The sequence below is a fragment of the Talpa europaea genome, assembly GCF_964194135.1.
Source record: "Talpa europaea genome assembly, chromosome: 2".
Lineage (NCBI taxonomy): Eukaryota > Metazoa > Chordata > Mammalia > Eulipotyphla > Talpidae > Talpa > Talpa europaea.
Window position 1 is genome coordinate 107,725,528 of NC_140068.1, and position 14,459 is coordinate 107,739,986.

The window sequence follows — 14,459 nt, forward strand, 5'->3', positions numbered from 1 at the left end:
GGGGTCCTTGGGAATTTGTAAGACTGAAAGGAAAATGTTTGAGAATGGGTGAGGCAGTCCCAGGGCCAGGAAAAGTTCTGGGTGCAGAGGGGAGGGTGTAGGGCAAAGTCCCAGGTCCCGGGTGTGACTCTCAGGTCTTGGACCCCAGGGCAGTGTCTCAGGCATGAAGGTTACTGTTGAGGGTTCCCCAACTCCCTGCAGTTTCACTCCTCCCTCTCACCTGAGTGGGGCCCTCATGCTAAGACTCATGACTTACCCCCAGTTCTCACTCCCCATTGCCTGGAGGGTTTTCAGAGCAGCCAATCAGCATCTCAGTGACTCCAGTTACACAGTCTGCACCCACATGCCCGGACTCCTGGCCTCTCAGGCCGGGTAGGTGAGGGCCATGGGGCCGCCGCCTCTCCTGCTGCTGCTTTTGGGGGCCCTGGCCCTGAGGAAGACCTGGGCAGGTGAGTGCGGGTCGCGAGGGAACCCGCCGCTGAGGAGGGGGGAGGAAGGGGACGCCCAGTGGCTGCAGCTGCGGCGCTGGACCCGGTAAAGGCGTGTTTTTGCCATTGCCAGCCCCGGTGTCCCCCCTCAACCCGACCTGTCCTGGCCCCTTTCTGTCCCTTCCAGCCCCCGCCTTCTCTTGCCCCCGGAGTCTCGGCCCTTCTCATCCCGCCGCCCCTTAACAATCTCGGGAGCCCCCTCGCGCCCTCCCCGCCCCGCCCTGTCTCCCCAGCCCGGGTCTCCCTCCCGCCCCCAGGCTCCCACTCCCTGAGGTATTTCTACACCGGGATGTCCCGGCCCGGCCTCGGGGAGCCCCGCTTCATCGCCGTGGGCTACGTGGACGACACGCAGTTCGTGCGGTTCGACAGCGACTCCCCGGCTCCGAGGATGGAGCCGCGGGCGCCCTGGATGGAGCAGGAGGGGCCGGAGTACTGGGAGGAGGAGACGCGGACCGCGAGGGCCACCGCACAGGCGTTCCGAGTCAGCCTGAACAACCTGCGCGGCTACTACAACCAGAGCGCGGCCGGTGAGCGGGGCGGGCCCGGGGCGCTCACGACCCCACTTTGTTCCCTACGGTTTCATCGTCGATTAAGTTTATTCCCGGCGGGGGTGGGCGGGGTGACCAGTGGGTGACGCGGGGTGACGCGGGTGGGGACAGGGTCTCACACCCTCCAGGTGATGTCTGGCTGCGACGTGGGGCCCGACGGGCGCCTCCTCCGCGGGTACGATCAGGGCGCCTATGACGGCGCCGATTACCTGGCCCTGAACCGGGACCTGCGCTCCTGGACCGCGGCGGACACGGCCGCTCAGATCTCCCGGCGCAAGTTGGTGGCAACCGGAGACGCGGAGCGCCTGAGGAACTATCTGGAGGGCCTGTGCGTGGAGGGGCTGAGCAGATACCTGGAGATTGGGAAGGAGACGCTGCAGCGCTCAGGTTAGGTGCTGCAAATCCCCCATGGCTTCAGATCTCCCTCAGGCTGACACCCCAGGAGAAATGAAGTAAATATCAGAACACAGACCACTTTCTGGTCAGAGAGGGAGGAGACCTCCTGGGTTTCCTGTTCTGTATTAGAGAGAGACTCAGAAATCCAGTCTCTCCTGAGCTGGAGAGGAGACCATCCCTGAAATCACCCTTCATTGGATCCTTTTTATCTGGCAGCCCTCTTGGGAACCATCAGTTTCTCACTATGTCTTGTTTTCGGTAAAATTAACATTTTCAGATCTGACTCCAGCTTTTCTGAGTCCCCAAATCAGGAGCATAAGTCTCTGTTGTCCTCCTTGGAGACATGCATTCCTATCCTTACCCTGATTTACCCATTCTAAGAAACAGATTATCCCAGACTCCCCTGGTCAGGCTGATTTATAGGTTTTGTGCTTCTTCCAGACGCATTTCCCTGTCCATTCTCAGGATGGTCACCTGAGGCTGCTTCAGTCTCCATGAAGGAAAGTCCCAAAGTGTGAATGTTCTGACCCTTGTCCTCAGATCCCCCAAACACAAACTTGACCCACCACCCCACCTCTGAGTATGAGGTCACCCTGAGGTGCTGGGCCCTGGGCTTCTACCCTGCGGACATCACCCTGACCTGGCAGCGAGATGGGGAGGACCTGATCCAGAACATGGAGCTGGTGGAGACCAGGCCTGGGGGGGATGGAACCTTTCAGAAGTGGGCAGCTGTGGTGGTACCTTCTGGAGAGGAGCAGAGATACACGTGCCATGTACACCACGAGGGGCTGCTGGAGCCCCGAGTCCTGACTTGGGGTAAGGAGGGAATATGGGCACAGAGGAATCAGGACCCCTTCTGGAGAACCTCAACTGGCTCAGGATGGAGGCCTGAGTGACAGGGTCTCACCTTCACTTTCCCTTCCAGTGCCCCCATCTCAGTCCTCCATCCCCACCGTGGGCATCATTGCTGGCCTAGTTCTCCTTGGAGATGTGCTCACTGGAGCTGCGGTGGCTGCAGCTGTGAGGTGGAGGAAGAAGCGCTCAGGTAGGGAAGGGAGTGGAGATCTTGTCCACTGGGGGTTTTCAAGTCCCAAGAACTTGCCCTACCTGGTTAATGGGAAGTACCATCCACACACTTGTGTGTCGCCCAAATTAGAGCTGATTGCTAACCTTCTTTTGTAAAGCAATTATGAAAGTGAATCACAGACTGTTCACCTTGATAATTCTGGTGATGGGCCCTGACTCCCAGCAAATGGCAGAGGGGAAGGTCCCTGCTGAGGACAGACTCCAGGAGGTGGTTGCTCCAGTCTCCCCTCATCTCCTTTCCTCATATTTCCTGGCTCTGCCCAGAGCCTTCAGTCACATTTCTGGAACATTCCTTGTGGCCCAGATTAGGGGATTCATTTAAGACTTCATGGCCCAATTCATTTGTGGTCTTACAGGATGTTTCTTCCCACAGGTGGAAAAGGAGGAAGCTACACTCAGACTGCAGGTAAGTGTGAATCAGGGGTTTGGTCCCTGAACCCCTGGGGACAGTGTAGATGGAGCCCATGGGGGAGTCACCCACATCAGTCCCTCCTGTGGTCTCATCTCTCATGGCTCTGACCAGGTTCTGTTTTGTTCTCCTCCAGTCAGTGATAGTTCTCTGGATTTTGATGATTCTCTGATAGCCCCTAAAGGTGAGACCCTGGGACCTGCAGTGGGAGGGGTTGGGGCAGAGAGGATGGGATCAGGTGATGGGGAAACTGTGAGGGGGACATTCTGAGGATGCGGTGGGCTATGGAGAATGTCGACACTTCCCTAACATTGTTCATGATCACTTTCCTTCACAGTGTGAGACAGCTGTGGGGACCAAATGATGCAGGATTTCTTCTCATCTTCACTTCGTGCCTTCAACATCCATTGGTTTTCTTGTTGCAAACAGCCTGTGAATTATTCTGTCTTTTAATTGATAGTGTGAAGAGGTGGGGGGGAGACTGGGCTGCTCATGTCCACCATGACACTCCCCACACTGACCTGTGTTCTGTCTCTGATGACTTTATTGCTCCAGCAGGGGCGGGGCTGACTCCCACCTGCCTGTACTTTGTGTTTTCCTGAGAAATAATGTCCACTTCCCAATTGAAAATACTATTACAGCTTTGAAGTTATTTTTCTTACCTTGTCATGTGGGATTGATGGGTTCAATAGTGGAGTTACTAAAATTTGTGATTACATAAATCAGGGGCATGAGGACCAGCCCGAACTGCAGGTTTGCTGTGCTGAGTCTGTGCAGGTGGGGGTGGGAGAGGCTGTGGGGAGCCGAGGGGGACGGGGCCTGTGTCCAGTTGGTGCTCAGTCCAGTCAGTGCGTCGTGAGCTTTGACGTGGTCACTCCTCAGGGGTCATCTCTCTGCTCCTTTGTCCTTGTCCTTCAATAGCACCTGTCCCAGGAGGCCCTGTGATTACAGGGACTCAGACCCCTTGTGGGCCTGTCCTGTCTCCAGGATGTGGGTGGAGGCTCTGTAGGAAAATAAAGTGTTAATGTCGTTTTGCCGGGGACATTGGAAGATGTGCGACCACCTTTTGGCCCCCTGATCCGGGAGCCTGGCCAGCGCCCAGACCAGGAGTGTTCGCAATGTCCGGGACCACCAAGAAATGGGTTGGTTATGTAACTCCGGAGCGTCGTGCACTGAAACATGACCAGCCCACCATGAATCCCTGGGTTTGGATACTGGCCATATCTGACCTTGGGAGATAAAAACATAGTGGTCGCCCAGCTGCTGCTGCTTGCAGCTGCTGGATGTGGATATGTCTCCCATGCTGTTCGGAGTGCTGACTTTTTTGCCTCCGTGATGCTGTTCTCCGGAGTGCTGACTTTTTGCCTCCGTGATGCTGATTTCTGAGGAAACTGTACAGTATGTATGCATGATTATCAGTTTGGTCGGGTTTGGGGCACTGTTTATAATTTTGCTTGTGCATCGCCTGTGTTGCTCACAATAAATCCTTTTTCCTTTAATACAGTGTGGTCATTGAATCCTACGGAATCGAGCCTCCCTTAAACACCTGTGCACAGGGCTAGCAATTATATTTTATTGCTAGTTACAGGCTCATGCGTCCAGGTCTCCCCAGGCACAGTTAGGGCCTCAGTCCTCACACTCTGTGTGTATATATTTTACTTGTTTGGTTTAATTACTTTATGCCTGTTCTTTTTCATGTTTTGAGATCAGGCCTCATGTCCTCTGTGTGTCCCTGTCTCTAAAAGCAACAGGAGGCATCCATCATTGTCTCCACAAGACACAGGTGGCCCCTAAACACAGGAGTATCTGGTGGTAGAGATGATTTTACAGACTCATTTAGTCTGGGGTCTCCTGTTAGGGCTGTTTTCTGTGTGGGGTGGGGGGTGCGGGCAGGAGAGAGCAGCACTTGGGAGAGAAGCAGAGGGGGCATTGTTGTCATTATGAGTGGAGGTGTGTGTGGCATGTGGCCTGAGCCTGGGAACCTGCTATTATGACATGGAGACTGGGCTCTTGCATGAGGCCTATGTCCATAGTCACTCACTAGGGAGGAAGTTTTGTTATAGGGCAGCCCCAATACAAAACGGGTGCCTGACTGTGTGTCCTCACCCGCACGCTTAAAAGGACTTATCAATACTCTACTGCAGGCACATATGAAAGGTTAATAAAAGGTTTATTTACAAGGGAAGGGGAAATGAGGAAATGTACAGCTCAGGGAGAAAAGTGGGAGAAAAAGTTTTAAATGCATCCTACCCTATCCACCGATCTGGAATCCCAAATGACACTCTGAGAGCTGGCCACAGCCAGGAGCCATGAAGCCAGGAGGTGAGCGACAGAGTGAGAGACCCCAAGGCCCACGTGTTTGGTTTTTATACCCAACCTGGCTGCTTAACTCCACCCTTAGGTCCCAGCCACCTTCCCTTTGATGGTGATGGGATTTGTCTTTCCCAATGTCTTGATGGCTTTGGTCTGGAGTGGGGGTGGAGTCCACAAAGCCTGTATGGGATTAGCTCAGAACATCCTTTCCCCCTAACAGTTTGAGGACCTCTAACTTGACAGTGGACCTTGTCCTGCCTCTGGGAGCCCAGGGAGCCTGGGGAGGGCCTGGCTGAGCAGGAGAAAGGGCAGCTCTGGTCTCCTGTGCTCAGCCCTGTGGCCACACGGGGGCGCTGCCGCGCTGCTCCGGATTCTGATGGAGCCGCCAGGACCGGACGGGGCCTGAGGTGGACAGACTTGGGGGTCCTGGAGGGAGGCGTCCTGGGGATGACATGCTCTGTGAGGAGTCAGAGAAGCAGGGTTGAGAGGAGAGGAGACTCCGGAGCCTGTCGTAGGAGTGAGGTTTCCAGCTTTTCCCCGGGACTCCTCTCTCCAATCCCTTCATGGCATTTCCGGGAAAAGTAGATAGTAGATCACTTTTTCCTTCTACAACCTATAACTTTGTTAACAGTATTTTAAAAGATACTGGTAAATTTACAGAAAAGTTGCAAAGGTAGTAGAGTTGCTATATAACCCACATTACTTCCAAACTGTTAACATCTCACACGACTACTAAGTCATTTGTGAAGCTAAGGAAACGATGTTGATGCAGTTTCAATAAACTCCACACATTATTTGGGTTTCTTTAATGTTTCCTATTGTCCTTTTTATGCTCTGACATCCCATCCTAGACACCACATGAAGTCCTAGACCCACCTGGTGTCCTTAACGTGCTTCTGGCTCACAGTTTCTCAGACATGCCTGCATTTGAGGACACAGTGAGGAGCTGCTTGGGAGCAATGGCTCAGTTTAAGGTCTTTGCCCGGGGCCGGTGGGTTTGGGGGAAGAGACCACAGAGGTGATGGTTGTTCAATGCATCAAGTTTACAAATATGCAATTTTTTCCATTTATTTAGTAGTTACTGTTGTGTTTGGAAAGACGTCACCATGGGCAGCTCACACTTAGTGGGTGTTTTGCTGTAAACATTTACTTCCATACAGGGTTTTTTTTTTCCTAATACAAGTTTTCAAATAAGTTGGGTAAACAGCTGGACTATATAGCCTGTCTATAATTGTCTTTAAAAGAAACTTTCAAAAATCTTCCCTGGTATCTGGTTTTGGGTAGGCTACCTGGCTCACTGCAGGGTTATGGTGAGTGTGTGTGTGTTTATGTATATTCTTGAATGTAAAATTTTCCTTTGTGTGCACGTTGTCTTTGGAAGGAAGACTTGTGAAACATTTCACACAGCACATCTGTCACATGATGAACCTTCACATCATCTCTCATGGTCCTTGGCTTCCCTTAATGGTTCTCTCCTGGCGGTGTCCACGCTATGGGGTTCAGACAAATATACAATGGTGTGGACACCATATTGTGTCCTACAGACTAGATTCACTGCCCTCGATATCTTCTGTGCTGCAAGGAAACAAAAGCAAAAATAGGCCAGCGGAACCACATCAAACTAACAAGTTCTTTCTCAGTGAAGGAAACTGTCATTAAATGTAAACACATCATACTGAGTGGAAGAAAATATTTGTACATCATACATCCAAATTACATAAATAACACACATAACAACCAGAACAATTAACCCAACCAAAACCTGGGGAGAGAAGCTAAGTAGAAACATCTCCAAAGAAGATGCATATGACACATGCATCTTCCACAGGCACATGGAAAATGCATATTCACATCATCAGGGGATGCAGATCAGAACAACAACGAGATAACACCTCACACCTGTGATATGGCTCATATTAAAGACAAAAAAAAAAAAACAAGTGTTGGCAAGGGTGTGGGGAAAAGAACCCTCATACGTTGGTGGGAATTGGTCCAGCCCTACCAGCCCTGTGGAGAAAAGTTTGGAGTTTCCTTAAAATATTAACATACACATCTGCCAGGTGACCCAGATTTCCACTCCTTGGTATTTATCCAAAGAATGTAAAACCTAATTTGAAGGGCTATATGAGCTCTGTCTTCAGCTCCTGTGAACAATGTTCACAATAGCTAAATTATGGAAACAACCAATGTGCTTAATCATAGATGAGTGTGTAACAGGGTGGTCCCCAGGAGAAGGGGAGGTTCCAGGTTCCCTGCCCCACCCAAGGGAGGGAGGAGCTGAGCAGGGAGGAGAAGCAGCAGCAAATAACATGTGGTATAATATACACAATGGACTGCTACTAGCTGTGAAAAAAGACGAAATCTTGAATTTACAACACTGTGGATGGAACTGGAAGAAATCACACTAAGTGAAATCAGGAGAACAACAAATACCAGATGATATTCATATGTATAATATAAAGAAACAATGCAAAGGGGGAGATAATACCAAGCCAAATCCTTGGAGTCTGGCTGCAGAACTGAGGCTACCAGAGTTGGGTGAGACTGGGCAGTAGAAGGAGTAAGAAGGTCCGGAGGACTAGGGCTGGAGATTTGGGTACCTTGAAGGTGGGAGTGGTGAGGTAACACCTGAAGAGGTGTGAACCTGTCCCTCTGAGTGATGTACAGGGTGTAAATGGATCTTACCTCAAAAAATACATAATAAAATGAAACTCTTAAATCAAGAGAAAAAATAAATTGTCTCCTCCATCCATCACTGACCTGAAGACTCTGCCTTCTCCTCCTCACTGTCATGCAGGGTGAGGGGCTGGTTTCCCACAAGGGCAGAGGCAGGAGGTGCAGGGACTCCTGGGGCTGCTCAGACACTGCTGAGTAGAGACACTGCAGAGAGGGCAGCCCTGAGGGGGACCAGAAATGGGGTCAGAAAAACCCCAGTGTTGAGGATCTGGTTCCCAGTGTGAGAGGAATGAGTGTGTGTGTGTCACAGTAGAGACAGGGCACACCATATAAGACAGTGGAAGGACAATTACAGGTCAAGCAGGTTGGAGCAGGATCTGAGGCAGCAGAGGATCTGGAGACAGGAGGGGGTTGGGGACTATTCTCATGTTAGATGTAAGGATCTGGGTGGGGCCCTGCTGGGCTGTGGGGGCAGCCCCCCCTGACAGCTCCCTCTCCCCTCCTCTAATGTTCACTCCAAGCTCATCTCCTTTGGGGTCAGGGAGCTCCAGCCTGGCAGCCCCTCTGTTTCCCAGAGGTCACTGCCTCCATGGGCTGCAGCTACTTTCTCTCTAGACCAGAGCTGGAGGGAGTCCCACAGGGGGAGGGAGGAGTGTGTGCCCTGCTGGCCTGGCCCAGGGGCAGGATTAGCCCAGGTCACCCCAGTTCCTGAGCTGAGCCTTTGTCTACAGTCCAGGAAGGGAGGGAGAGATGGAGCAGGGTCTGCCTCAGCTCCTGGAGGAAGGTGTAATGTGGGAGTGGGTGAAATGATTGTTTCTCATTTCCAGGGTTTTCCCTTCTCTCCAGGGTCACCCTCCCAGTGCATCAGGGAGAAAATCTCAGATAAACTCAGACTAGTGCCCCCGCCTCTCTCCCTTCTTTCATCAGGAAGGATGTGTTTAGGAGGAATGTCGTAGAACTGATGGTCCACACTGGAATGATGTATGGAAAAAGACATTGGATTATGGTGTTAGCTTCTGGGATTTGAGGTAAGATTTTTTGTTTTTACTGTAAAATTTATTTTGTTTTTGTTGTCACTATAATGATGTGCAAACTGAAAAATACTGGAAGTGGGAGAAAGTGTTGAATTGAATTTTCAGAGTGCAGATGAAAAAGGGAACAAGAAGCCAACAAAGACGATGAGACAGACATTTGCACAGAGTGTCCAGTTTAACCCATGTATGATCCCCTTAACCCAAGACTATGACCAATTTTGATCTCTGCTCAACAGAATCAGGATGCTTTTTTTCACGTAATGGCCCTTGACATATCTGAAACCCCTGTGTGCATAAACAGGGCAAATCCCAACAAAACACATGGTTGTTTGCAGTGTGTTGGTTGGTGTGAAAGTCCGAACCCGCCATTACTAGAAACGAGAGTCCTCCTGAGCTGCTTTTTATGTCACTTTATTGATTACTTAATTCAAATGACATATATTTAGGGTACCATCCACCAGACATTGGGGTTACAGAGTGAGCAGTCCCAGGACTCTGTGTTTGTAACTAAGAGTCCAGCTGAGGAGGTGACAGGTGCCCTGAGCCCCAGGGGAAACGAGTTGACAGGGAGGTGAGTCACCCCAAGGAGACAGCAGGGAGGGTCCTGGGTGTTGGGCGCGGGGCGGGTCCAGGGCTGGGCATGGGCAGAAGCTGGAGCCGCTGCAGCGGGTTCTGAGGGGCGTGGGCCTTGCCCTGGGCCTGGCTGGACTCCAGCCTGTCCCCGCAGCATGCAGGTGGGACCCACACAGGGACTCACCCCCCAGCCTCAGTTTCCTCACCTGTGTGTGGTGAGGTTAGGGACGCGGTGAGGGCGGTGAGCTGATGCCTGTGAGTCTCAGCTCAGGGCCTGGCACCTCGTGGACGCTCAGCCCCTGTCTGCTCTCCTGGCTGCAGGGAAAGGGGGTGGGGGAGAAAGTGGAGGTGATGCCAGGCCCTGTGAGCCCTCCCTGCCTGGTGTGGGGAGCAGAGAAGGCAGGTGAGGGTCCATGTTGAGAAAGGCCTGGGGCCGTGTGGGGAGCAGAGACTGGAGAGGGTGAGAGTGTGCGGGGCAGGGAGGAGGCTCCAGTGGCCTGACCAGGGCAGGTGTGGTCACCTCCACCCTGGTTGTCTCCTCTTCTCTCCATTTATTCACCTTCCTCCCCTACCTTGCAGCATAGTCATGACCTCGTAGCCACAACTGGACCCTCCTGGCAGAGGGCACCTGCAGCATCTACCTGAATTCATGTGCCCCTGGGAGTATCTCCTATGGCCACAGCTTCTGCCAGGCCGGTCACAGCCGAGTCACACTCACACCCACCAATAGGACATGCGCTGACCACACTGCCAATAGTGACTGCAAGAGGAGACAGCAGCCCCCCTGGGTCCTGATGTGCTTGTGTTATGATCCCCAATACTAGAGCCCTGGGGTGAAAATCCAGCTAGGATATTGGAGTTTGGGAGTGGTACAAGTCAAAGGGTATTTTTCTATCTCTAGGACAACCAGGAGGATGTGGTTTGTAAAGATCTCAAGTACAAATGTCACCCAGTGCTGCAGAAGCAGAATATTCTAGGTCTCATAAAGTGGGTAACCTCTTACTGACATACTGAACTTCTGACAAATCTTTGGTGACTTGCTCCACTAGGACTAATCATTACTATTCTTTTTTTTTTTTTTAAGATTTATTTATTTATTTATTTATTTATACAAGCACCAGGGTACAGGCCAGATTTGCGGGAGGGTGACAAGATTCACCAGAGCCAGAGTGGGGAACAGAACAGGCAGACTGACAAAATACACTGCTGAGGGGAGCAGCGGGCACGGCAGGAGAGGTCTGTGTGCCATGTGAGGTCCTTGCCAGCGGCTGGGGTTTGAGCTGGCACTACAGAGGCTGTGGGCAGCAGCTTCGCAGCCCAGCGCCCAACCGCTGCTCTACCAGGGTAGGCCCTAATCAGCACTATCCTAGAAAGAGAAACTCCTGCATTTTTAACTCAACACGGCATGCAGCACTAGCATCTCCGTCACTCCTGGATCATGTTGGTAAAAAAGACTGGTGGATGCAGATGACATCCCTGCTAAAACTCTAGCATCAGAAGGCTTCGCAATTGCTCCACCTGCAGGACAGAGGAGTTTCAGAGTTGCTCTGAGATGTCGCACACACTCCAAGATCATCTTGAGATTTCTGGGGGTGAAGGATGCATCATTGGACAGATAAGGAAAAGGATAAAATAGCCCTGAGGAGATAGGGCTTTACATGAGCACATGAAAACACCATGTTATTTCTAGAGTATGTGTGACCTGGTATATTCATCAGGTATTGTTTGGCTGAAGATGGCAAATCTCAGTCTTGTCAAAATGGGGATTCACTTACTTATTGAATAAACCAAAGGCAAAGCAGGGGTGCAGGTGCCCCTGCACAGAGCCCGTGGCCCCTGCTCCTCCTGCTGGACGCCGGGACCAGCCTATCCAGGGAGGACTGTCCTGGGCCAGAGTGGTCCCGATGGGAGCTGGCTCTGGGTCAGTATCAAGAAGCCACTTGGCTCTGCTTTCAGCCCTGCCCTCAGTGTCCAGCTGTCGGTTCTAGAAATGACCCCAAGTCTTCTGTCTCCCTCATCCTATTTCCTCATCTTGTCAGGGAGGAGGGTCGGTGCATCAAAGGCCCTTCCAAGGTGACAGCAGGAGGGTCTCTCAGGCTTGGGGACCCTTTGACCCTGACGGGGTGTGTAGGGGTCACCGATCACTGACTATTCTTTCCCTCAGGTGGAAGGGAGTGCAGTTTCTAGTCCCATAGCTGTGTCTTCAATATGCTCACATGACTTATTACCCCCCCATCCATGTACTTATGATAAAACTGAGCTTGGACAAATTATGTGGTTTATTGAAGGTTGCACAAGGAGGAGCAGAGTCAGGAATCCAACACAGTTTTTGTTCATTTGCGAGATCATGCTTTTTGCTGCATCACACTCTACAACTTTCCAAAATGATCTTTGAAGGACAAGGACAATAAAATCAGTAACTCTATGAGCTTAGTGAGCAGGAAGCTGCCTTACTAGGCTCACTAAAGGCAGGTCACTGAGGGCACGTTTCTGCCCCTTGTCCTTCTTTTCAGTGACTCTCCCTCTGCAGTGACCAACCCTCTGTTTCTTCTTCAAGAGGCCACATCGGTTGACTGGGAGCAACACCAGGAAAATCTAGGAGCAGTGTCACAGCAGGAACAAGCACCAGGACCCCAAGGTGAAGCTCCTTGTAAGCTAAAGAGCGTGAGTCACACCCAGGCCATAACCTGAGGAGGGGCTTCTCCTCCCCCTGAGTGATGGTCCTGGGAGCTGTTCAGCCCCCCCCCCCCCCACTCTGTGGAGGCTTCCTGGTGCTGGGATCCCCACAGGCCCAGGAGAGAGGAGCCTCCAGAGGTCCCGAAGTGTCCCTAGGGGTCATTCTCAGAGTCTACAGGCTACTAGACTTGCAATAATGTACTGATCTTGAGAAAAAGACATCTTCGCTACTTCTATGGATTTTGGTTATGTAGGTTTTTAACTTCAGTAGGATTAGAAAATTACAAGTTTGTAATTTTCAGAGCCCCCAAACCTGCCTGCTCTAAGTAAGTTCTGCCATCTGCCGCATCAACACAAAACATATGAGACTTTAATGGGAAGGAACTTTAATACAATTAGGAAACAATACAAGAAAGGCAAAGAATCTAGTTTCTAAATTAAGTACCCAAAGTTACCCATCCCCTCGTAGGTAAAAGTCCACCCAAATGGGATTGGCCCAGAGCAAGGCCCTAAAGTCTGCCCCAAATCCCCCACCTTCTGGTGGGGGCCCACAGAAAAGGATCAGAAATAAGCATACAAGTCTGGGAGGAAAAGAGAAAAATCAAAATCAAGACAAAAACAGCCATTGTCACCTCCCCACGGGTCTCATCCACATCTGTGTCACCCAGTCCACGACCAAAAGGCAAGCGCAGTTTCTTCACGCATCTCTCGACTCCAAGTGCCTCCTTCAGGTCTCCTTCTGGCTCCATCCTGCTTCCTTCCTTCCTCAGTCTCCTCTGCAGCTTCTTAACTTCTCTCTTTAGCTCCACCCTTCTTTGCGTGGGGCAGGGAACCTGTAACTTCCCCTTTTCCCGGGGACCACCCTGTTACAACATTACTAAACTCAGCCTCTTCCTGAAATATTGTCCAGAATTTCCAACCATAACATGTGGAATTCTCACCTGGCAAAACAATTAAGGAGTCTTGACAATAAGCCAGCCTAGGAAATTTCTAAGTATAGTAAATGACACCAAGGTCAAAGTAAGAGAATCAAAAAAGAAGAACTTCAAGGAGAAAATTAGAATTTTATGGAGATTATAAATATGCTGAACTAAATACTCCCTCATGTGTCCAACGGGGTGAATTACAATGTACTGTGGGTCAGGGAATCTTCTGTGGGTCAGGGCCTTTTGTAACAAAGTCTCTTGCTTCATTTCCAGCTGCTGGTTTTCTTTTTTTTCTCCTTGGTCAGCAGGTGTTTTCCTCCAATAACGACTTTGATCTGGGGTCTCTGCCCGCGGAAACCTGCCGCGCTTATCTACTTCCCGTCTCAGAACCAGTGGCAGCGCGCATGGCGCACAGCGCCCCCTCGCGGTGATGCTACCTCCAGTGTTTCTAGCACCACCCACAGGCACCACCCACAGGCACAGGCTGCCTGAGCCTGTCAGTCCACAGCGCATCGGAGGTAACCCAGCGTTGAAGACCGCGCCACTAGGTGAAAAGAATTTCCGAAACACCATAATGAATCCAGGAACGGAGGTCGTTAGGCAGCTTTAGAACAGAACCTCGAGAGGCCATGGGCAGAGTCAGGGAGGCAGGAGAACTGCTCAGGGTGGTAAAGCAGGAGGGTTTTAAAAGTAGTTTCACTTCTGGGCGGGGAGGGGTCCGTCTTAATTATGCAGACCTTGCTCCCATTATGCCGATTTGGAGAGGTGTTGGGTCAGAGAGCGGGGTCCTGGGGTCACCTCTGAGGAAAGTTTCATCAGCGCTCCCCTTTCAGCAGCACAAAGGGATTTTAGCCAGAAGGGCAGGTTTTTTATATAAAAAAGGAAAGGAAGGACACTTGCACTGACAAAAGCGGGCAAAAAGAGATGCCTCTGAAAGTGACAGTTTGTGAAAAGAAACACCTGCATAGTCCCAGGGCAGGGGAACTGCATTTTTGAAATGGGTAAGTGTTATGGGAGAAACACCTTGGTGAAGCCAGAGGCAGGGGGGCGGGTGGTGGTGAATGAATTCACCAGAGACAGAGTGAAGAACAGAAAAGACGCTTTTATTGAAATACACTATTAAGAGAAGCACTGGGCGAGATGGGAAATGCCCCAAGGATTCGGGACTTCCTTTTATAACTTTTTTGTTTGGTGGGGTCTTCGTGACTGGGGGAGTTCTCTCTGCCAGTTTTTATCTGCCGGGACATCAGGTGGAGGTGGCCCTTCTGCACAGGAGATGTCCTCCTGGGGTCTGTTTGCCCAGAACTCTGGCTAGCCCCTGTGTTGCCTGGACC

General features: G+C 51.2%; 1 protein-coding gene across 1 annotated transcript in view; it reads left to right on the forward strand.

The window, feature by feature from the left end:
- Window positions 1–385: 385 nt before the first annotated feature.
- The window catches only part of LOC311188223 (saoe class I histocompatibility antigen, A alpha chain-like), a gene marked incomplete at both ends in the record, with an annotated part of 296,532 nt that continues 282,458 nt past the window's right edge, over window positions 386–14,459 (forward strand). The window contains 5 exons of the mRNA XM_084259373.1: window positions 386–449; window positions 746–1,015; window positions 1,148–1,423; window positions 1,973–2,248; window positions 2,358–2,477. Coding sequence (XP_084115499.1) covers window positions 386–449; window positions 746–1,015; window positions 1,148–1,423; window positions 1,973–2,248; window positions 2,358–2,477 — 1,006 coding nt within the window. The remainder of the gene's footprint in view (window positions 450–745; window positions 1,016–1,147; window positions 1,424–1,972; window positions 2,249–2,357; window positions 2,478–14,459) is intronic.